Genomic DNA, 23,630 nt, shown 5'->3' with positions numbered 1-23,630 from the left:
TTGTGACGTCGTCGGATCTCGTGGCTCGGTTCTCGCGATACTTCAAGATTATAAATACACGCCTCCACAGCAATCCCTCGACATTTGACAGAGGGAGAGAGCAGGGTGTAGTCACAGGCTGATTAGAGCAGGGACAGAGAATACAATATTCTTATTCCAATTGCTGTAGCAAATATCGCTAGAGAAGAGAGGAGGATAAAGATTTATTTTATTTTTGTAATATTTGGCACTCTCCAGTGCTTTTGGGGTGTCCCCCATAATTGTGCATAAATATTTCTGGCTGTCAAAAGTCATATCTGTCAGCAGTATCTACCAAATAATTTTTAGCACTCCCCAGTGCTTTTGGGGGTGTCCCCCATAATTGTGCATACATATTTCTGGCTGTCAAAAGTCATATCTGTCAGCAGTATCTACCAAATAATTTTTAGCTCTCCTCAGTGCTTTTGGGGTGTCCCCCATAATTGTGCATAAATATTTCTGGCTGTCAAAAGTCATATCTGTCAGCAGTATCTACCAAATAATTTTTAGCACTCCTCAGTGCTTTTGGGGTGTCCCCCATAATTGTGCATAAATATTTCTGGCTGTCAAAAGTCATATTTGTCAGCAGTATCTTACCAAATAATTTTTACCACTACAAGTGCTTTGCGCTCAGAATGGATTCAAAGCAGTCCACATATGATCAGAATGAGCAACCAGGTTCTGTCACCAGTCCTGATGTTATTGTTCCCAGTACGTTATCTGGGCAAGGTGATGTCAAACTACACAGTGTTTCGAAATCAGTCCAAAAAACAAAAATCCCCCAAAAATTTACTGTGTTGAAGCGAAAAAGAAGTGTTACTGAGCAAAAGTTAAGTGCCGATAAAAAAAAATTGCCAACATGCCATTCTACACACGCAGTGGCAAAGAGAGAATGAGGCCTTCACCTTTGCCTATTAGTGGCAGATCCCAAAAAGTTACCGAGCCTACAATTGGTGCACAACTACTGTTACGCGTCAAAGCCGAGCTGCAAGATAACAGTAAGGCATTAGAGGATAATGTTTGCTCTGATTCACAAATGACACCAATCCCTGTGGAGAGTCCATCCAACAGTGAGATGTCTAATCGTGAGCATTCTGTTAGTGTACCCATAAAGAAGGGCCCTTTCAGCAGTTCTGCTGATGTGTACCTGAACAGCCCGAATGTAGCCGCTGATACACAAATTGGGGATGCCACTTTGGAAATAGAAGAGGATGAGGGGGAGATTTGTGGAGGTGACGAGGGCGCTAATGAGGATGTTGATGATTATGATGCAGACAGATACCAAATTGCCTTTCTCAATTTCTATTTATATTCTAGATTATATAACGGCTGAATTGTTTTCTATTTTACTCCTAGTGGAGAGGGGATCTGATGCAGACAGATACCAAACTGCCTTTGTCCATTTCTTTGTATATTCGAATTTCTAGTTCTATAGTCTATGCAGGCTGCTTTTTTTTTCTATTTTACTACAAGTGGATGGGGGGGGGGGGGGTCTGATGCAGACAGATACCAAACTGCCTTTTGTCCATTTCTTTGTATATTCGAATTTCTAGTTCCACAGTCCGTGCAGGCTGCTTTTTTTCTATTTTACTACAAGTGGAGGGAGGGCGGCGGGGACATAGATTGCTACCAAACTACCGTGGTCCATTTAATTTTACTTTCTAGTTCCACGGTCTGTGCAGGCTGCTTTTTTTAATATTCAACTACAAGTGTAGGGTGTAATATACACCCAAAGACGATTGCTACATTGCAAATTATATAGACAAACCTGGTTGTCTACCTCCTCCATCTTTGATTATTGGCAGACAAGTGTTTGAATTAAGGACGGTCTACCAGGGATTAAACTGTTTTTTTCATAATTTATTAGCTTTAGAATTACCTCACTTATCTAAGAAACTGGTGGAGCACTAAATTAGGTTATTTTAGACCAAAAAAATTGAATTTTTTTCGAAAATAGCAAAACAAAACCAAACAAAACCAAAATCAAAACTAAAACATGCAAGAGCGGTTTTGCAAAACCAAAACCAAAACCAAAACACTAAGGTAATCCAGATCCAAAACCAAATCCAAAACCAAAACACGGGGGTCAGTGACCATCTCTAGTTCCTACAATGTTGCCGCTCTCTGCAAATCTGTTACTTAGAAAGAAGGATAAATTATTTTATTTCAACCATTAATCTACATAGACACCGGCACCAATAAGAGGCTGATAAGGCTCCCGTGGTGTATCATGTGGAGAGTGCGTTGAAGGTACTGCGGACACTGAGACAATTAGAGTTCGTTGAGCCCCTTTGCTACCACTCACTCAGTACGCAGAGACATTTGCCGTGCACTTGAGACTTACAAAGAGCGCTGCCTCATGTTCAGAAACTACCCCATGTTCTCACTGAAGGCCTCATTGAGAGTCGGACGCAATTTACACTGAATTCGAAAGTGTAAATTGCATCCAGTAATTTACACAGTATTTAGAGTGGCACAGATCTTTAGTTCCATGCGACTTAGAATACTGTGCAAATTGCACAAACACACCTCTTATCTGCCTTAATGGCTGGCGTGCAAGTGTTTAATGCACAGCGCCCTGTAAAGCAGATAATTAAATAAAAGAAAAAAATGGAACAAAAAAAATAAATAAATTGTTCTTTCCCCCAAAAAACAGCACAGTGGTTGGCTATGCTGTTTGGAAGGGGGTGCACACCTTTTTTTAAAAAAAATATTATTTTTTTTACTTTGTTTTTTAATACAACACGGTCTCTTGCATCAGCTGAAAGCACCTGCAAAAGATATGTCTCCTAGAGACCTATCTGCTGTTGCTTTCAACTCAAAATAGCATGCAAAAAGCGTTAATACGCCTTTACATTGCTAGGCTCGCCCACTACCTCTTCCGTTCTACCTCTCTAAGTGCAGAGAGGTACAACGGGGAGATCCATTGCAGTCAGAGTGCAAACTGAGATGGTTCTTTGGCCAAAAGTGCCTTTTGCTCTGATCAGAAGGACTTGTGCTCGACTCTAAATCAGGCCCTGAGTATTTGGGCATACAGGGTAAGTGTTGGCCATAAAGCTCAAGAAACCCTAATTATTTTTGCATTCAAGGAGCATTAAAAGCACCCTCAGTGTAACGTTTTAAGGACATACTATATACGCCTTAATTTAGCCTGTGTTTATAAGAAGAAAAATTAATAACAATGGTTGAAAATTATCTCACTATCAGTTGAGGGTTTAAAAGTTTTTATTTTTGCTTTCTGTCTGCTCCTCTTAAATGATACACCTGTGTTGTGTGCTTTGATATCAGCATCATGCAACAGGGAAGTTAACCAATTCTTATCCAAGTGTATAATCAGCCGATATATAAAAATAACGTCTAATGCTAGCACATACTGTTTAAATCTAATTGTTTGGAGATCAAGCTGAGGTCAATGGACCTATACACTGTGGTTGGCTTGTAATCACATACACAAGCTAATGTGATGATCAGTCATCTTCAATTTTTGTCAGAATACAATGATCATTTGGGGGAGTCACACACTATTATGGGACCAAAGTGGCTGACCAGACTGTACCTTTAAAATTTACCACAATCCCAATGTTATTACTTTATCGCTTAACAATTTTCTATATAACCTGTGGTTCTCTGGATAGGAATTTTGGCTTATTTTGAAGTTACCAATAGATAGCGTTTTAATAGCATATTTTCATGTAGAGCATGCACCTAAATAAAAAAGAATCTACAATCCTATTTATTTTTGTTAATAAAGCTATGGACGTTTCAACACCTGTGAGCGACTCCTGAGGTTTGTGCCGGAGGCCAGACTTCTCAATGATGGAGATGATAATGGACTAACTCCTCTGCACTTGGCTGCAGAAAATGGACATGACAAAATTGTTTTCCTTCTGCTGAGAAAGGGAGCCCTTCTTTTAAGGTAAAAAAAAAACAATCTGCTTCAAATAAAACACTTACTTCAATGTTGCATTTACAGTTTTGAGGAGTGCAAAAATGTGATTGACTCTAGTTACACAGGAACAAATTAATGTAAGACACTGTAGCCCGACACAGGGGCGCACGGAGGATTGTCGGGGGGGAGGGGGTTTCTCCCCGCCGACCCAGAAAAAAAAAAAAAACCCCGAGAGAGCGCAGCAGCTCCGTTTCGCCAGCGCTGTCCTAAACAGCAGCCACGGCGCTGTCTAAGAAGCGTCTGCGGCGGTGCTGTATACAATACAGCACCGCCGCGGACGCTTCTTTGACAGCGCCGCAGCTGCTGTATAGGACAGTGGCCACTTAGTTAGCGCAGGGGGGGTTTCTAGAGACTCAGAAACCCCCCCCCCTGCGTGCGCCACTGCGACAACATGTAATCTAGAAAACAACTGATCCAGAATACGTAAAATGAAAGTATGTTGACAAATTGCTATGTGCAGTTAGTATTTGTGGTCTTATAGAATTCAATAACATATCATAGCTTTGTGGCAGACAGGAGTCTTACTGTGTTCTTATATCTTTAATTCTCCTTTGTTCATATTCCCAGAGGTTTTATTTGCCCTGGTAAAATCAGTAAATTATGTGCTGTTCAGAAGAGCTGTGCTTCAATGTATGGTTTAATAGAGTTTATTAGGAATCTTAGCACCACTGGCACCTGTTCCCTACTCCAAACCACCAGTAGCATACTTTATAAATTGACTTTTTCAGTTTTGTCAGTGGTCTGTGTTTCCAAATCTGACAAAGTTAATAACTGTATGGGTCAGCAGTGTAAATGGTGCCAGCAGCATGAAATTGGATAAAAGTAACATCCTGCCCTGACCAGCTCCACAGGTGCCTACATTTAAACACAAGCTTTGTAACATCTTTAAGTTTTAACTAAATTGTGTCTTTCAGCATAAATAGCTGCCAAATTTTCTTTAAGTTACAGACCTGATTATAGGTTATATTTTAGGGAAAGGCTTATATTGAGAATGGGTTGCAAGAACTGTCTTGGGGTTGCTTTGGTGCAATGGTATTATTTTACATATAAAAACAGTGGACCTGATGTTGAATTGGAGGCATTTGATTAAAAAAGTATAGATACAAAACGCGTTCACACAAAAAAATTTCCATGTACGCTGAGAATGCTTGAAGCATGATTATACACTATTAAGTCATCATCATCTTCTTGATGAATTTCTTAGGGAAATCATCTTCCCTGGAAGAAAACAACCCTGTGCTGAAAGCACTAGGACTCCTTCCAACACCCCTACATGGTAGAGGTTGGGGTAATAAAATAGATTTTAGCATGTTTGCTGGTGCACTTCTGGTCCCTTTAAGTCCTGCCAGCCTAAACTGTTGTAGGACTAGAAGTGACAGCATAACCATAGCTGCGAGAGCATGCTGGCACTAGAACTAAATGCATCAGCGTGTCCTGATATCAAAGGCCTGTTGGAATCTGTAGTGCACCTGCACAAAAATACTGGAGAATAAATTCTAAATATATTCATTGAATGTATCAATGTAATTCATAGTCGTTACACCCCATGTAGGAGGATAGAGTGACATTACCAGACCACTGCCCAAACTTTGCTCCCAGTTCCAGAGGGTATGTGTCTCCCGAAAAGTAAGGGGGGTGGGTCACACATTGGACCCCTGTCATTCTGCTAATTATTAACCTTTATTTATATAGCACCAACATACAATGCAGCACTGTACAGAGAATACCAATCATTCATACCAGTCCCTGCCTCAGTGCAGGTTACAGCCTGGATTCTCTATCAAACACACATTAGGATTAGTTGTGTGAAGCTATTTAACCTACTTTTTTGGACTGTGGGGGAGAAACCAGGGCGTGTAAACACGTAGAGAACATACAAACTCCATACAGAATAGAACCCATGGTCCAAGCCATGGGTTATTATATTTACCCATTTTGCTACAATGCAAAATTATTGAGGTTTATTGTTATAAATCTACTATAGTGGAGTTGTTCTTACCAGTTCATATTATTACCATATTTTGAATATTGGATGATTTTTAATTTTAGGTCGAGTGACCATTTAACATTGTAATTTTTATATTTGTTATACTAATGCCTTCTTTGGTTCATTTATTAAAAGTGACCATCGTGGATGGACAGGTTTACACTATGCTGCTTTTGGTGGCTATACTCGTACAATCAAGGTTCTTTTGGATACCTCTACTTCCCTTATGGATAAACCAGACAAGGAAAAGGTAAAGTTCTAAATAATGATTATTATTGAATTAATAAATAATGATTCTGTGCAATTTCTGTGATGTCAGGGTATCGGGGTGTTAGGCCAGGAGCCCACTGAGGTAGCCCTTGTTACGAAGGGTACTAGATCACACAGGCAAATACAGAGAGAGATGATAAAACAATATCTTTACTACAGCAGACAAACACACTGTAACCAATATCAAAAGAAGGAGAAGTATTTAAACAAAAACAACACCCAGATTATTACCAAATTTCAACAACAACCCCACACCCTTCCAGAGTCCATTTGAAGGCAACCAAAATAGCTTTACATGGGAATAATTCCTGACCTGGCCAAATTGTAGAGAACAGTTCTCATGGGAAGTTGTAGGGCCCATGTTGCATTGGAGGGGGGTGGTAAATTTAAAATATGCGGACATATTTATAGTTGGGGTAGGGCGTATCCTAGATCAACTTTAAATTTCAATTTAAAAATAAAGCTATCAAGTATCTGTGTGCTACATGAAAAGCAGCCAGTATTTTCCTTACATGCAAAATAATAAACTAATTTGCACCCCTTGCATTGTAACATGATTTGTCCAGGATCAGATTTACTCCTTTTTTTGCCTTGCTCTTCTTAATGACTCCTGTAAGGCCTGTAGTGTCCAGCTGGTCCTGAAGCAATTACCTTGATCCCATACACACCAGTGTACAACCAATCAAATCTAATTCTAATTCCTGTCAATTTGCTTTGGTGGGCAATTGGCCTGTCACAGCTCTCTATCTAGATGGTAGGGATCTGTACTTCCAGTCACTCTACTCCAGTAGGTACACCAGGCGGACAGACCCATGAGCAGCTAGCAAGGGAGCAGATCTTCTTCTATGTAACAGGTTTGCCCTGATCACGCTTTAGATCAGTTTGGAAACAAGACTACAAATCCAGACTCAGGAAAAACACAAACAACCCATTGGTCACTTGCAGGGCATTATTAAACAATCCATCTTTCCCACTGTTGAAGGGCCACAGAACATGGTTAATCCAAGTTCATACAATATGCTATTGGCTCATACAGCTTTAGGAATTGGAGATGGGAGTGGGAAGATATCATCCCCAGGTGGGAGAGAAATAGCTGCTCAAACCAGTTGCTCATTGCTTTAATTCTGGTTAAGTAAGAGAGCCTCCCTGTTTTAATCCCTCCCATGCTTTTTAAAGGGGATTTAGATGGTCAAGACTTCCTGTTTGCAAGAGGGGAGGAATAGGCTAAGACATTATGATGTTATTTGATGCTATGTCCAGATGAGTATGTGTAACCCATCTGGCTTTATTTAAGAATAAGGTGGTTGTATTTAAGTCCATGCTGATAAGGTTTTGTCCACACTCAGAGCTTATAACTTAATATAGTTCAAACAAAGTGCTGTCCAACTAGTCACTTCACACAAGTATCATGCATTTTAAATTTTCAAAGTGACAGATTGGGATGATGGTGCATGCCCGACCCATCAGCTATTATAGTGACCTGAGAGATAACATTTGGAGATACATCTGTGAATCCCATTATCTTTTTTTAGACTATTAGTAAAAACAGCATGTCAGGACATCACAGCACTTTGTGTATTTATTGTGGCAATAAAATACATCTCCCAAAATCCTGTTTAGTGGATGTCTACATCATACAGATCCGCTGCCACCGACGAGAACCTTGTCTTGGGTGACACCATCCCATGAGCGGCAGAAAAAAGTTTCTGACCAGCGAGTGGGCAGTGAATTGAGTGCCGGGGGTAGGACAGCAGTGCACAGTGTTCTGTCAAGAGATAGAACAAGTTGGAACACAGAACACCATTTATTTTTAAGCATGCATTGGCGAAATCATTAAAAATATGTATAAATGAAATGAGAAAAAAAATAGCAAATATATATATATATATATATATATATATATATATATACATGGGCATATTTTTTATTCTCTTTATTTTAGCAGTATCAATGATATACAATGTCATTATAGATTGATAGTTCAGCAGAGACATTGACAATCGTCTGATCTGAAACAGGTAATATATGATAACAGACAACCAAGCGTTACTTTTGTGATGCTTGAAATATTGACGGCTGTGCCTTAAGTTGTTTCATTTCTTGCTCCCACCCGACCAGCCATCCCATGGGCCATGTGGTCCAAGCCAGCCTACCATCCCATGTGCCACATGCCCCCAGGCTCTGTCACATTTTGTGATAGAGGAACCTTAACAATGAGAATATTGGCGGGTGATGTTTGGATAGGAGACCTAGAGTGGGGACATATACATGGCTTACGTATGACCATACATATCTATGGTTTTATATTGTTCTTAAAATTACTGCATTCCTACCCAAGGTGTAACCATGAAGCTGAGCAAACTACTTAAAGATTATGAAGTACACTGTATTAGTTGACTTTACCTGTACTAACCAAATATATTATCCATTGTCCAATGAAGAACACAGGTCTTCATTTAGCCGCCCGAGAGGGACAAGCCAAAGCAGTTGGTCTTCTGCTGGAAAATGGGGCAGCCATCACATTAAATGCAAACGAAGCTTCTTTCATTCATGAGGCAATACGAGCTGGAAGAAAAGATGTTGTTTTTACTGCAATTCAGAGTGAACGGTAAAAGATATATGAAATTCTATATATGAAATTCTTCTATTCTTCATAACTGTCAACACAACATGTGAATTATCTCATATCACAAATAATCCCATAGTCCGAGCTTAAGTTATCTATAGCTCTGCAGCTGTGGTCTCTGATAGCGTCTGGGTGACATTTTATGTTGTGAAGTGTAATTCATCAACAGTTGGAGAGCCATAGGTTTACAGTCTCTTTAATAGTAAAACTGAGCGAACCGGTAAGTCTGGACTTGAAATTCTCAAAAATTTCTTAAGTTTAGGTCCCCTGAATCATTTTGTGAATTATATTATGTGAATTTCGTTAATAACTAGCAGGAGCAGTGATGGGGTCTTCACACAGTGCCTGACCTAAAAGGAGAGCATAACACTCAGTATATAAACTGTCTTTCTCCAAGTATTACTAGCCACCACCTCTGGAAAGCTAAGAATGCTCTGCAGGACCAGGGCCAAATGCGAGACTCAACGCTGACATGGGAGGCTGCGCTGCCACCACTGCTCCAGTGTGCTTCAGTAAACTGGCCTAATGATGTTGCTGTCTCACCTGCTTCCTTCCTTCTCCTTGATAACATGATCTGGGAGTGCATTAGAATGAAGAGCAGTGCGACCAGTATCCAGTCTCCTCCTCATTCTTGTTAAGACAAAAATGTAATAAAATATAACTTAACTAAGCATAACTAAAATAAAATGTATCTTAACTAATTTTATTTTACTATAATAACTAAGAATTAAATATTTAAATTGGACAAATTAAGTACTGTATGTAAAAATAAGAGCAAGTTTGGTTAGCAAGAACTGAAAACAATGATAACAATTATCCTTCCCAGGGAAATTAAGATGGCTTTAAATGGGAAGACACCTAGATGAATAGTCACATCCTGTATGAAATGTCATTTTAACCTCCAGATTTACAAATCAATTTCTGGGTTTACAAGTTTCATGATTGAATTTACAAATTGGTCACAAACTAAATTTGCCAAAATTTGCTCAACTGTATTCACTAGGCAGTGATATGTCTTAGCTTATCTTTAATTCAAGGAATATTTTTTATTTTGTGGGAGGTAAATATGGAAACAATGCAGCAGTTTATTACAATGTAAGCTTTCTAAAATATGACTTCATAGCAAATGATGGTTACAAAGATAAATTCTCTGAAAGTCTTGTTGTGTTATATAATAACACTGTATTGATGTGCTTTGTTATACTTCCGGTTTTGTTTTATTCTAGATGGGAAGAAGTGCTAGTAACATTCTCAGATGCGTCTGGCTACAAGTGCCCTATTCTTGAGTTGGTATATTATCTTCCAGAATGCTTGAAGGTAAACTTTATACAACTTGCAAATTAAAAGGAACTCCAGGGAAATACCTGACTCAAAAAACAACACATAACGGCATGTGTATAGGAACTATTGTACAATACACCAGTGAACAATATTGTGTCTATTTGGCATGCACTATTGATGGCTTTCACTCTGTTAGTGTGTAGGTTCTTACTATTAATTTAATTGGCCATAGTAATGTTCCCTCTTCTAAAAATAATTATCTTTCCCACATTGAAATCTGCAGAGGCTCTTCCTGCCTGCCCTAGGGCTATGATGATTGGGGTAATATTGCTAGCTATTCCAGATGTGGCAAGTCTTGTTACCCCTGGGGTCTCTCTATAATGAACAAGAGATTCATAAGACCTCTCATTTATACTACAGTTTAGTTTTAATCTCAAGGAACACAGAATGGTCTACCCACATATTACAAAAGAGCCAATAAAAACAATGACTTTGATGTTTTATAGCCAGACAGGGTGTGGAGTGGGTGGGGGATTTTATCTTTAGCTGATTTTTCTACTTTTTACTTTATTATGTTGGAGTATGCTTCAAAAATAGAAGATTAAAGCCGAGCACATTGACATCTAGGGCTAGATTTACTAAACTGCGGGTTTTAAAAAGTAGAGATGTTGCCTATAGCAACAAATCAGATTCTAGTTGTCATTTGTTTAGTACATTCTACAAAATGATAGCTAGAATCTAATTGGTTGCTATAGGTAACATCTCCACTTTTTCAAACCCGCAGTTTAGTAAATATACCCCTTAGTTTCTTTACATTGATAAGTGGGGAGCAGTGTATTCTGTTCAGTTAAAAGTTCATTCTAAACCATGTGTGTTTTCATTCAGTTTACTTTACTTTAGGATAATGGATATGGGTTCTGCAGCCATAACTTGATTTAGTTGCAGTTCTATTTTAGTAGGTTGTTGGTGCTAAGATGTCAATGGGTAACATTGAATGTTAGTGCAACATGATTATTTTCTATTTTTTTCCCTTAGAGTCTTTTGGACAGATGTATGAATGAATCACCTGGAGACAGGAAGAGCATAGATTTCTTTGTGAGTTGAATATATAGAACACATATTGTGCTAGTTATTTAAAAGTCATATTAGGCAGTTTATGTCTCCCAAACAGATGTAAGAAGTATTGTTCTTATGAATGCTGCAAGCTGTTTATAAAAATAATGCACCAAGGTCACAGTATATTTCAGACCACATTTAAGTGTAATATAAGTGTAATATAATAAACGACTGCACCCCTTGCAGTAAGCCATTACAGGTATTAGAAGTCACCTTGGATTTCTGTGACCTGAGTAAAAACACTCGAGCTGAGGTCTTGTGTCTGTATATGGTCATGGAACTCTTGGATGTCTACTAATATCCTTTCAATTTAAAAGAGGGAGTAGAATATTTCAGATTTAAGCTATCTGTACTTGAGGCTATTTCCATACATGCCATAATATTGTGCAAAAACACTATATTTTTTTAAATGTTTCTTAGTGACTATTTACTAAGAAACATAAAACAAGGGCATTTTAGTAAACATTTTTTTTATTTTTCAAGTGCACTTGAGGTCAGTGAATAGTGGAGGCAGCCATTATGTAAGCTCAATCAATATTCATCATGAGTATGCAGCCTATCAATTCATAAGGAACTGTGATCAGACTGGTTCTCAATTGGATTCAATAAGTTGTGTTCTTGAGTACTAGCTCAACCCACATATCGCTGCCTTGACTATATATAGGCAACAGATTGTAATGGTTTCTATCAAAAATTAAATCCTGGATCCAAGTGAAAACCCCCAAGTACACACCAGACAGAAATACTCAACACCAGCATGCAATAAGGTAAATAATTTTACCAGAGATTTTTATAAAGAGGTATACAATAGCAGAAAGGGCAACACAGTGCAAGGTCTAGAGTACAAACTGAATGACCAATAATACTAGGTTAGATATATGACTGAAGGCAGGTTACAACAATGATAAAACAGTCCAGGATTTAGCAGAGGCGAGGGGGGCTGAACAGTACATTGCTGGGCTTCATAGCAATATGTCTGTAAGGACCCAATGATGCTGCTTTTGTCTCCTAACTGAGTGCCAGAGCCATTCTTAGAAGAGGCCCCTGCTCTTCTCTAAAGAGAGCACCATAGTGATGGCACCTCCTGCAGTGACAGTAGTGCTACCATTGAAGGGAAATCTCAGTCAGTTAAGAAGCAATTGGGATAATCAGTAAATTGTGATAAAGTGTTGACTATACACAGCATATCAGAAAAAAGCAGACTACGGGGCCTATATCAAAGAATAAAAAGACCATTTGCTGGTATAAATTGCCCAAAATCTGGGCTTTTAGTTCCTTTGTCTATATGTTAACCAGCAAGTCAGGTCACGTAAACAAGGACTGGTCATCGAGGCACTTCTTGCTCCCGGCCAGTATCACCATGAGAATTGTATCACCATCAGTTGCCTCCATGAATGGTGAGAAGGCCGGATTTGATGCTAGGGTGGTGATGAGGTTGTAAAAGTTGTAAGATGGCTAGTGAGAATTCTGGAAAGTGGATAGTCGGAGTATAGATGGTGCCTTGTGTGATGATGGAGAGCAAAGTATATGTATGGTTGACCTTTTTCACCTTGTTGAGGCAAATATTGCTAAGTACATTTCAGACAGAGACAAGACTGGTGCATACTGGAGAGCCAGAAAAGAAGCATGTAGCCCATGCAGTTAGACACAAGATATAGTTCAGTGGGTTGGTGTACTTGATCATTAGCTAAGTTTTCCAGCAGAGATAGTGAGCCTTCTGCTGGAGACACAGGATGGTAGGATACCGAGGAACTGATGCCACATATTATCAGGATAGAATTGGGGAATTCTTACACAAGAGCAACGGAATGCATATTATAAAATGTATCCAGTTAAGATTCTTATGAAATCTGTAGCATAGCAAATTTTTACCAATTATTTATTTTATCCATTAGATTGAATACAACTTTCGGTATCTACAATGTCCACTAAGCTTTAAGAAGAAGACACAAACAAAGAGCACAGTCTACTATGAACCTCTAACCACGATGAATGTAACATAATTTGCTTATCATTTCATTGTCATGCACAAAGTTATTACTAATTACAGAATGGGGTCATTTATGATGTCTGGGTACTGTCCAAAAATATTCCAACAATTCAAGATTGCTATGGACTGCTTTATAAAGATCACACCCTTATCACAAAGTGGGTGCACATTTACTTTGCCAATACTTTTACATGTAATTACTTCCTGCCTCAGAAGGTTTGTGAACCCCATTGAGAAGATGACTCAAATTCATTCCAAAGCACTGACTTCCATTGTCTCTTTAGCCAACCCTCCTTTTTAAACCAACATCACCTAAGTACTAATGTTCTCCTGCTTATGTGTCCCTCATTTTAGATCTGACGATTGTCAAGTGAAATTCACTTTTAAGGAGATGCAAACATTTTATAATTATCTGTATTCTTTCACCTATTTGGCCTAAAACATCGGCCAACTGATTAATTTTCGGACATAAGTCCCTTTGCGTACTATATTACAATGATCTACTTACTACAAAGTATAAGGGTCATTTCTCCATAATCATTCTCCTGGTCCTCTCTGCTGCTTTTGACACTGTTGATTACCCCCTTCTCCTACACACCTTCACTCTGTTGGCCTTCGTGACACAGTTCTTTCCTGGTTCACTTCCCACCTATCGAACTGCTCCTTTAGTGTTTCTAGCTCTGGCACATCACATCCTCCACTCTACTCCCATTATCTGTTGGGATCCCACAATGCTCTGTTCTTAGCCCTTTACTTTTTTCTCTTCTCTGGGGCACTAATTCGCTCATTCGGCCTCCAATACCACCTCTACAGTGATGATACCCAAATCTATATCTCTTCCCTTGACCTCTCTTCTTCTGTACTATCTTGTGTAACCAACTGACTTTCTGCTATCTCCACATGGATGTCCCAATGCTACCTAAAGCTCAACATGTCCAAAACATAGCTTATTACCTTCCCTCCTGTCAGTGACCACCTGCCCTCAAATCTCTCTGTCAATAACACCACAATTTCCTCAGTCTCCCAAGCCCCCTGCCTTGGTGTCACACTTGACTCCGCTCTCTGCCTTATTCCTCACATCCAGACTCTCTCCCAGTCCTGTCGACTCAACCTTAAAAATATTGCCAGAAATACGCCCTTCTTTTACTCAACATGCTACCAAAACCCATTCTCTCATCATCTCCCATCTTGACTATTGCAAACTCCTGCTATCTCGCATTTCTGACACCCATATATCCACACTTCAATCCATCCTAAATGCTGCTGCAAGACTGATCTTCTTCTCTCACCGCTACATATCTGATACACTACTTTGCAAATCCCAAAACTGGTTCCCTGTGTCCTCCAGAATCAATTCAAATAACTCACTCACCCTTACCTACAAAGCCCTCAACAACACTACCCCTGTATACATCTCAAATCTCATATCAAAATACTCTCCCTCCCGCCCTCTTAGATCTATCTCTGACTTCTGCATTGTCTCATCTCTGGTAACCACCTCTCACTCCCGCCTACAAGACTTCTCCTGTGCTTACCACTTATGGAATTCCATACCATGCCCAATCAGACTTTCCCACAGCCTTCAAATGATACCGTTACTGAATGTTAAAGATCACACTTTTTCCAGCATGAATCAATTATGTTGACTCAATTTATGTGTTAAAAAAAAAACTTATTGAAAAGTTGCGTTCTTCAATCAAATTCCCTGATTTAAAGGTCAGACTGTATTTGTATTTTAGTATGAATTAAAGGCAGAAAGCACAAAATTCTAACAAGTTATTTTCTTTCACTGTGATTGTATTTTAAATAGATTCTCTTTCCGTTTACTGAAATAGGCCATGGTACAACACAAGCGTGTGGAGCTCCTTTCTCATCCAGTTTGTAAAGAATATTTGCTTATGAAATGGTATGTATGGGAAATGTATGATGCTGCTTTAGTTGGTGTTCTGTAGTGTGTTGGGAGATGCCATCATTGATGTAGAGTTTACTAACTAAGAACCACACTGAAAGTGGAAAGCAGAAAGCCCCCCGCTCCTCCCGCGGTAGAAGCACATAGTCAATTCTGAATATAGAAATCTCCTAGAGGTTTCGGTAGTGTTTCTGGGTCCTCAGTTAATGAATAGTCAAAAAATGAATTCTGTGCTAAATTGTTATATAAATATAGTGAAAAATAAACTATTATTAATGTATCCCATGTGAAAAATATTGGATGTAAACTAGGTAAATCTATAACGTTGGCCTTTAATATTGAGTATCAAACTTTTCCAGGAATTGAAATATTTACAAATTAAGCACTCAAAGGAGAGTTTAAATATTCTAAATGGTGCTGAAAAGCTCACACTTTACCACAGTAGTCAAAATGTAAATTCCAGAGTGGCAGGGAGATTATTATTTATTTATATAGAGCCAACATCCTGTAGAGGGCTTTACAATTGGGAACAAATGCAGTCATAAACGATTTTTTTAAGATACAAGGTTTTGAAGAAGAAATGACAGTTAGTAATATGCACGGGAATAAAATGTGGTCTTGTACGAGGATTGTTATTAAGGCTTGAGAGATCTCCTTTGGGGATCACAGACATAAAAAATTGTCACTAATGTTCCCATTTTTAAATGTCTCCTTGTATTTTAGGATGGCTTATGGATTTAAGGCACACCTTCTTAACCTTGCAGTTTACTCATTCGGTCTTATTCCTCTAACTCTCTTGATAATGACTGCTGTGAGACCCGAGTCCCTCAATTCAACTATAAAGCCTGAACCATTACAACTTGAGGTATTTTGGGGTGCTAGCCCAATACTTCAATTTTACATGATCTTTACATTGTGATAGATATATATTTTTTTAACAAATGTGAACATTTTTGTTATAACATTTAAAATACTTTTAATTACTATTTACCCACAGTTTTACATTTTCTGTTGACATAGAGACGTCTGGCAAGTATTTATTTTGTAAGATCAAAACTACACAGAGGGCATTAGATGCAACAAAGAGAGAAAATATCCCAACACATCAAAGTGTGTTTAATAACAATGGGAACTATTAAGTATTGTGTTAACAAGCATGTGTCGATATATGTCGAGACACTGTGCTGTCTCTCACCACACATCGCGACAAAGACCAATCCCTTGTGATCAAGTCACACAGCTACACATGTACAAATACTGATTTCTACTACAGGCTGTTCAGGACATGGCTGTGTTTCCTATAGAAGAAATCAGTATTTCAAGACATGTAACTGGTTGACATGGTCTCTTGGGTTGACCCTTGACCTGACGGTGATGTGTGATGAGAGACAACACACAGTGTCTCAATGCCATTGTATTGGCACATGTTTGTAAGTCCAATACATATTGCTTTACATTATTATTATTAACAACACTTTGATCTATTGGAATCTTCTCTTGTTGGTTTTAACGCATTTCGCAATGTTTAGATTAAAAGATTATCGCACCTGCAGTTTGTGGAACTTCCCTGCTTATAGTGCTGGTGATTCTCTATTAAGGGAGAGCAGCAGACTCGACTGGACATGGCCAGTGACTTAATATTTATTGATCATGTTTTGATCCTTTACACTGGTTTGTAATGGCACTGTGCCTGTATAAGAATTTATTTTATGTGGGCACATTTGCACAAAGGTCTTAATTTTCTTCTGTGTCCAATGTGTTTTTTGGCACTTTAGTGTAGGGACATAAAATAATTGTGCTTGCATTATTTTCTTTACTCTTTCTTGCTCCAACATGACTGACACACCCAAGAAATATATAGCCAAAATGTACATCAGAGCAAAACACCAAATAATAACACATGTACAATTTTATGGCATTTTAGTCCGGCCAGTGGTGTGAACATAAAACCCTTGCAGGAAAAAGGGTCAAATAGGATCAAATATTGCCTTTCCTGTAGGGCTGTGAGAGCATTTTTCATGTGTTGCCTTCTACACATAGCATGAGAAGCATTCAAAAAGTACCTGTACGAATTAAACCACACATTGCTAGAATAAAGTTGACCACATAGTTTAAGATCTGACTTTGTGGACTCATTGCCGAATGTCCGAATCTGTGCAAAATGTTGCCACATATGACAGATACAGCCATGCAATGAAATAGTCAAATGGTCAACTCTTGTTCGGCTCCATAAGTGCAGTTAGCTGGTGACCATATACATGGTAATAGTGGGGATTGGCTGACTGCATGTTTGTATTGGAATATTAATACCCAGATGGATTTTAATCATTCTCAGCTATCTTTGGTACCCAATGAAGCCACACACATGTAACAATTTTAGACTTTAAATATTACCTATGTAAAGTTTCTGCTCAATCAGAATGACTTCTCAGTTTTAGCTATGCCCTGCTGTGAACATTAGGCAGCTGTATTATCACTGAATGGCTGATAGTGTTCTCTAAGCCAGGCAAATTGATTGGATAGGATAGCAGATATTAGTAGCTGATAAAAAAGCAACAGACACAGTGGCCTTGCACATCTAGCAATTTAAATGAAAACAAGATAAAAGTCAGATACAATATATTACCAAGCATCTAATCATGTACTGTTCTGGCAATCTGTCAATATTCCATAGGTAAAGAATGCATTAACCTGCTTTTATATTAGGATTTATATTAGTCAGATACTGCATGATGACTGGCCCAATTTATTGTAGTACCTAAATTATATATAATCATATCCTAAATATACACATGCTTTTTATTTGCTGTCCCTGTATGATGTAGAATGATGACCCTACTATTAATAAACTGGTCTATGTATTAATATCTGGCTATAGGGCTGACTTTCTACCAAGGGCTGACTTTCTATCACCTCTTATAGAAAATCCTATTGCCATAAATTATCAATAAAATCTCACCAATGTAGTGTGAGGGATACTCAGATGCTTTGCCGATACTGACCTACCTTGAGCGGTAAGGGCTATCTACCACTTTGACTGGTCTGTCTGAGGAGAAATGCGTTTGCACAATCCAGCTAGAAGAATCACACAAGCACAATGGAACTGGAAACCAAGACTTTGGCTTTTAGTTCCACTAATTAAAGGTAAAAAATAAATATTAAATTCTGCAAGAAGATTAAAATCTTTTTTTAAAATATATATATATATATAGATATATTTAAAAAATATTAAATTTATTCTAAGTATAAAGCATTTTTTTCTATCATTTTCTTCTTTTGTCACCATCCTGAGGTGGCAATAACAGAAGAAGAATTGAAGAAGTACATGTACTTCCACAATCCTTGTTAAATAGACTTTCGCATGCATGAGACTAGGCAAATCTTACTGCAGGCAGGGACCTCTTGATGGATAGGACAAAGCCCTACCTCAGGATGCTTTGGCCTGAGATAGGGCTTTTTTATGCTTTGGCCTGAGATAGGGCTTTTTGACCATTAATAAATAGACCCTTAAGTCTAGTAACTTAATCCTCTACATATGTTTTTACTTGCAGGATACGTATTTCACACGCACGTGTATGGGCATTGTGATGTTTATGAGTATTCTTGGGATGCTGAAAGAACTTGTACAGATGGGTCAACAGGTAATGTAAACAATGAAATGATATCTATATAAATTCATGCATAAAAAATAACTGCTAATAGTGAAGAATGTTTTGGGGTAAAGCCACTAATTCCCTCACTACTTGGAGATGACATTGTCTCAAACCAAAATGAGTTGAAGCTTCTTCAGGATATAAAAAACATTTTCACCACACTGGTTAATTGGATATTTCTTGCTCGCTGATTGAGTTGACCGGACATGATCTTTTAGAGTGGCTGGTAGATTACTTCAAAGGCAGTCTTACAGTGGGCATCTGCAGTTCATATTTATAGGCATTGCTAAGACTGGGTACACACTACTGTGTTTTCAGATGATTATCGGGCCAAACCAACGATAAACGTCTGATTGGCCCAATATCACAGTAATGTGTACCCTGGAAAGATAACTGATTATTGTTCCAAAGCACAGGTCATCGTTTGAACTGATTGGTCATACTGTTTAAATATGTCATTCAGCTATGGAACAATGTTGGTCCAATTCTGCAGTCTGTATGCACTCTAACAGTTATTCAACTTTCATTTGAGGCAAACAGAATGAGAATAGGTAATGGACAGAGCAGGGCCTTCCAGCAGTTGCACACCTTGTATCAGTCCCTATTTGGCAGGACTGTCCTAATTCACAGACTCCAGAGGGACATAGCGTTGTGATAATGTGGGCATGATTTTGTGGATCTGGATGGATTATGGGATTTTTGTCTCATTTTTGCTTTTTGAAATGTTGGGAGGTATGGAGTAGTGACATGTGGCTCCTGTCAAATTAATGCAGGAATAGGTATCAAACACACCTCTATAAGAAGTCATATATCCAACATGTTCCATTGTGTTTTTATGAACATAATATTATAGTATTTTATATAATGTGTATGGTAGTAGAGATGGGAGTGCCATAGTTCCTGCGCTATTGCTGTAAAATGTGTTTTTAAAAAAAACAAAAAAAAAAACATCAATACACATCCATTGTATTCATCTGATGGAATTTTGGAATTATGTCTGTCAACGGGTATCTATGGGTCCTTAGAGCCTACTAGGTTCAGCACCATCTACAGGGAGGCACGGAGTCTAACAGGACAGAAGGTTTTCACCAGTGACCCCGCAAGGGAGTTTGGACTTAGCAGCTTCTGACCACCAGGTAGCGACCCTGGGTGGCCCTGTGGAGAGTGCAGGATGGAAGATCTGCAGCAAATATACATGGAGGTCCGAGTAGCAGCTAGCATGAGACTGGATCAGGCGGGTAGATATTGTGCAGCAGATATACACCAAGGTCCAAGTAGCTTGGGAGATGGAGACTGGAGCAAAATGGATTGGAAGGCACAATGTACTGCGACAGGTATACACCAGGGTCCAGGTAGTGGCTGCAGGAGAGTGGATCAGAAAGTGCGATGTATTGATACATGTATACACCAGGGTCCAGGTAGTGGCTGCAGGAGAGTGGATCAGAAGGTGCGATGTATTGATACATGTATACACCAGGGTCCAGGTAGTGGCAGCAGGAGACTGGATCAGAAGGTGCAAGGTTCTGCGGCAGATATACACCAGGGTCCAAGTAGTGGCAGCAGGTAATGAAAACAGGAGCCAGGGAAAGTCACGTCCACACAGGGGGAAATAGACACAAAAAAGTCTTGCTGAGAAAGAGAGCAGCCAGGTGTAATATATATCCTGCCCATTAGAGGGCACCGTCCTATGGGAAGGAATGGGAACAGATAAAAGATGGATCAGCACATGTGCAGGCCCAAATCGATGATGTTGCCCATAAGCGGCTGCAACAGCAGACTGGGCAGGGGAAGACCCAGGTAAGTGCACTGGGACCCGCCTGAATGATCTGCGGGTCCCGTGTGTGATAATGTCCTTACAATTGTTTAAATGGCATAGGCGGAAGTGAGCATGTGACTGTCATAGACTTTTTAAAAGCCATTTTTAAACTTACTATTTGGTGGAACAATACTAAATCTATCATTGGTTAATTATGTTCTGATTTTTACATTAAGTGGCAATATGGTATACTAAAGTAATATTGTTTTGTATGTATTATTACATTTTAGAAACTGAAGTACCTAATAGATGGTAGTAATGCTCTTGACTGGACAATTCATATTTCGAGCATCCTCTTTGTATCCTCTGTGTATGACCGGCATCTTTCCATGTCCTACTGGCAATGGCAAGCTGGCTCGTTTGCAGTGTTCTCATCCTGGGTCAACTTTTTGATTTACCTTCAAAGGTAACATTTTCATATACCATACAGTCATTGGTGTAATTATAACTACTAGGTCAATTGATATAAATATAATTATGTCACTGTACTACATCCCCAGATATTCTTTACAAACCAGTATAGAGTGTTACAGACAGTATGTGTCTGTGTAATCAGTGGGTGTATTATAATTGCTGCACAGGACATGTTCCAGGTGAACACTAAAACATCTGCTCCACCTGTACATATGGCAGTCACAACCAAGATAGCAGATCAGTTGTCACTATATTACCCTCAATGCACAAGAAAAACATTTCTGGAGAAAGTACATAAAATCACTGGTCAGAAGCACTTGGACTCAGAACTCTATACAATAGTAAATGATTGACTTTAGCCCTTTTGTTAAGTCTGCTTAACCATATGCAGGGAAAAGAGAGGAACTCACATAAACTTCTTAAAGAGGATTCTCACCTAGCATGTCAGAACTGAGCAGAAAAGTTGTTTAGCTATAGTATCTATATTTTTAACTATATATTATTAAATATATTGTGTTGAGGAACTAAACAAGTTTGGAATGCATAAAGACATGAATTGTGGGTAACGATGTTCACTTGTTCAAAAATTCTTTTAGGTTTGAAACATATGGAATCTATATTGTAATGTTTTGGGAAATTCTGAGAACTCTGGTGCGAATCGTTGTTCTCTTCTTTTTTCTGCTTTTGGCATTTGGACTGAGCTTCTACGTACTTCTGTACCCTCAGGTATGCTGGATTTATATGTTACGTTGTTTACATATTGATAATGAGTCAAATAGTCTGCATTTGCCTTTTTCTGACATCGGGGAAATAATTATAAAGAGTTCAAACAACTGACAGTATTTGTGGAGAAGCAGAAGTTTGCACAGCCCGAGGGAAGGACTAGGGAGAAATGAGGGCATAGCATTCTGTCATGCTGCCTGGGCACCTCCAGGCTATTGAACCATGCCAACAGGCAAAGAGTGTACCTTGAGATAACCGGTGTTGTGCCCCCGCACCAAGTCAGTACTTTCCCTTAACCTTTCAGCCTATTATTTTTAGGGTAATTTCTATCTTATGTGTCCATCATCATTTCCTCATGCAAATTAATTTAATTTTGCACCTGGTCAGAGCTGTTGTACTTATAATATCTGTGTGTTTGCTTTAAGATACATGAGGTTCACTTGCTGACGTCTCAAGTATTGCTGATTGCGGAATTAGAACTGAGTAATAGATTAAAAGCTGAGATTTGGGTACATAACTAGTTGGCCTGACTAATGGTTAACAAAGCACAGGAAGGTGTGGTGATGCCTATGTAAGTGTCCTCTTGAATCCAGGAAACTTGCCCTCCCTCCCATTTCCGGCTGCTGGATCTGGTGTTCATTGGCTAGTTCTCGAGTTCACCTTCCTGCTGGTTTACACTGCAATTGTGGAGGTGTTCTCCATGTCTTTGCCCAGGTTCTGGTGCAGACCTGTGGGTGTGTGAGCTGCATGGTGCACAAGCCTTAAGGTATCTGGTGCGGGTGCTGGTGCAGCCCCGGAGGTATGAGGAGTCACGTACTGCACAAGCTATGTTATTTGGTACAAGTGCTGGTGCAGCCCAGGACATATGGGGAGCCACCTGGTACACGGACTCAATGCCAGTAGCATGATCCTGCAGCTGGTACAGCCTTTGGCGTAGCAGGAGAACACTGTACAGTCGCTATGCAAGGTTGGTGAAGCGTACATTGATGGTAGTGAAGAGTTTGTAACCCAATCCCTTCGAAGAGTTGGCTTAGATTCGGTGCAAGTACCTGGGGGCTGGCTTGTGGTGCGTTATAATTAGCCCAGAACGGTGCGGGTTCTGGAATTCCTGAGAATACTGTCTCAGTTTAAGGATAAATTACAAGGATGCGCTCAGGCAAAATGTTAGATAAGTACTGATGTCCTGAGGGTGGGTGACAAGTGAGGGACATTCGGATTGCTATTGGGCATTTGCCGAAGCTTCATACAGTGTCCTCCTTCCACCATATTAGTGTGTGGTTATTTAAAAAAACAAGTTAATTTGCCAACAAGTCAGCGTGGTTTCTTTATTATATGTGATAAGTGTTAAGGTTAAGATTAAAGGTTTGCAGTCATGCTATTAACCGCTAAGCATTTTAAATTTACCTCCGCCTCCAATGCTACATGGTTTTGTCAAGGTGCAAAGTTACTTCTTTTTTTGCTCTACTTTACTTAATGAATCAGGCACAATGTGCCTAAATAGTCCACCGGTTGCACATTGCGATGTACGCCTCGTCTTCACTCCAAGGAGATTCCTCTGCAAGCTCAGAGTGCACACAGATGTTTTCAAAAGTTACAATTCTGAAGAGGCGAACTGTGCAAAAAAGTAAACATCACATCAATGGGTAGATTTACTAAAACTTCCAAAAAGGAAAAGTGGAGGTGTTGCCGATAGCTACCAATTAGATTCTAGTTATCCTTTTCTAGAATGTAGTAGATAAATGATAGATAAAATCTGGTTTAAATTTATCATGAGAGTGAGGGGACTGTCTTTATTATATAAGGCACTTTGGTGTAGTTAGAGCAATGTTTTACATTAGGCAAATTGTGCCTAGAAAACTGCTTCTCTGCTGAAAAGAG

At 39.1% G+C, this 23,630-nt stretch overlaps 1 protein-coding gene across 2 annotated transcripts in view; it reads left to right on the top strand.

Annotated features, from left to right (window-relative positions):
- Nucleotides 1-23,630, top strand: part of TRPA1 (transient receptor potential cation channel subfamily A member 1) — a 99,079-nt gene that overhangs the window by 59,222 nt on the left and 16,227 nt on the right. For both annotated transcript variants that reach the window (XM_075213643.1, XM_075213644.1), the window contains 11 exons: nt 3,770-3,934; nt 6,090-6,204; nt 8,666-8,832; nt 10,077-10,167; nt 11,167-11,226; nt 13,143-13,241; nt 15,073-15,143; nt 15,870-16,011; nt 18,698-18,787; nt 20,846-21,021; nt 21,626-21,755. In XM_075213643.1, the coding sequence (XP_075069744.1) occupies nt 3,770-3,934; nt 6,090-6,204; nt 8,666-8,832; nt 10,077-10,167; nt 11,167-11,226; nt 13,143-13,241; nt 15,073-15,143; nt 15,870-16,011; nt 18,698-18,787; nt 20,846-21,021; nt 21,626-21,755 (1,306 nt within the window). The remainder of the gene's footprint in view (nt 1-3,769; nt 3,935-6,089; nt 6,205-8,665; nt 8,833-10,076; nt 10,168-11,166; nt 11,227-13,142; nt 13,242-15,072; nt 15,144-15,869; nt 16,012-18,697; nt 18,788-20,845; nt 21,022-21,625; nt 21,756-23,630) is intronic.

This window comes from Mixophyes fleayi, chromosome 5 (genome assembly GCF_038048845.1).
Source record: "Mixophyes fleayi isolate aMixFle1 chromosome 5, aMixFle1.hap1, whole genome shotgun sequence".
Lineage (NCBI taxonomy): Eukaryota > Metazoa > Chordata > Amphibia > Anura > Limnodynastidae > Mixophyes > Mixophyes fleayi.
The sequence above is the reverse complement of the archived record's forward strand: the minus strand, read 5'-3'. Positions and strand labels throughout refer to the sequence as shown.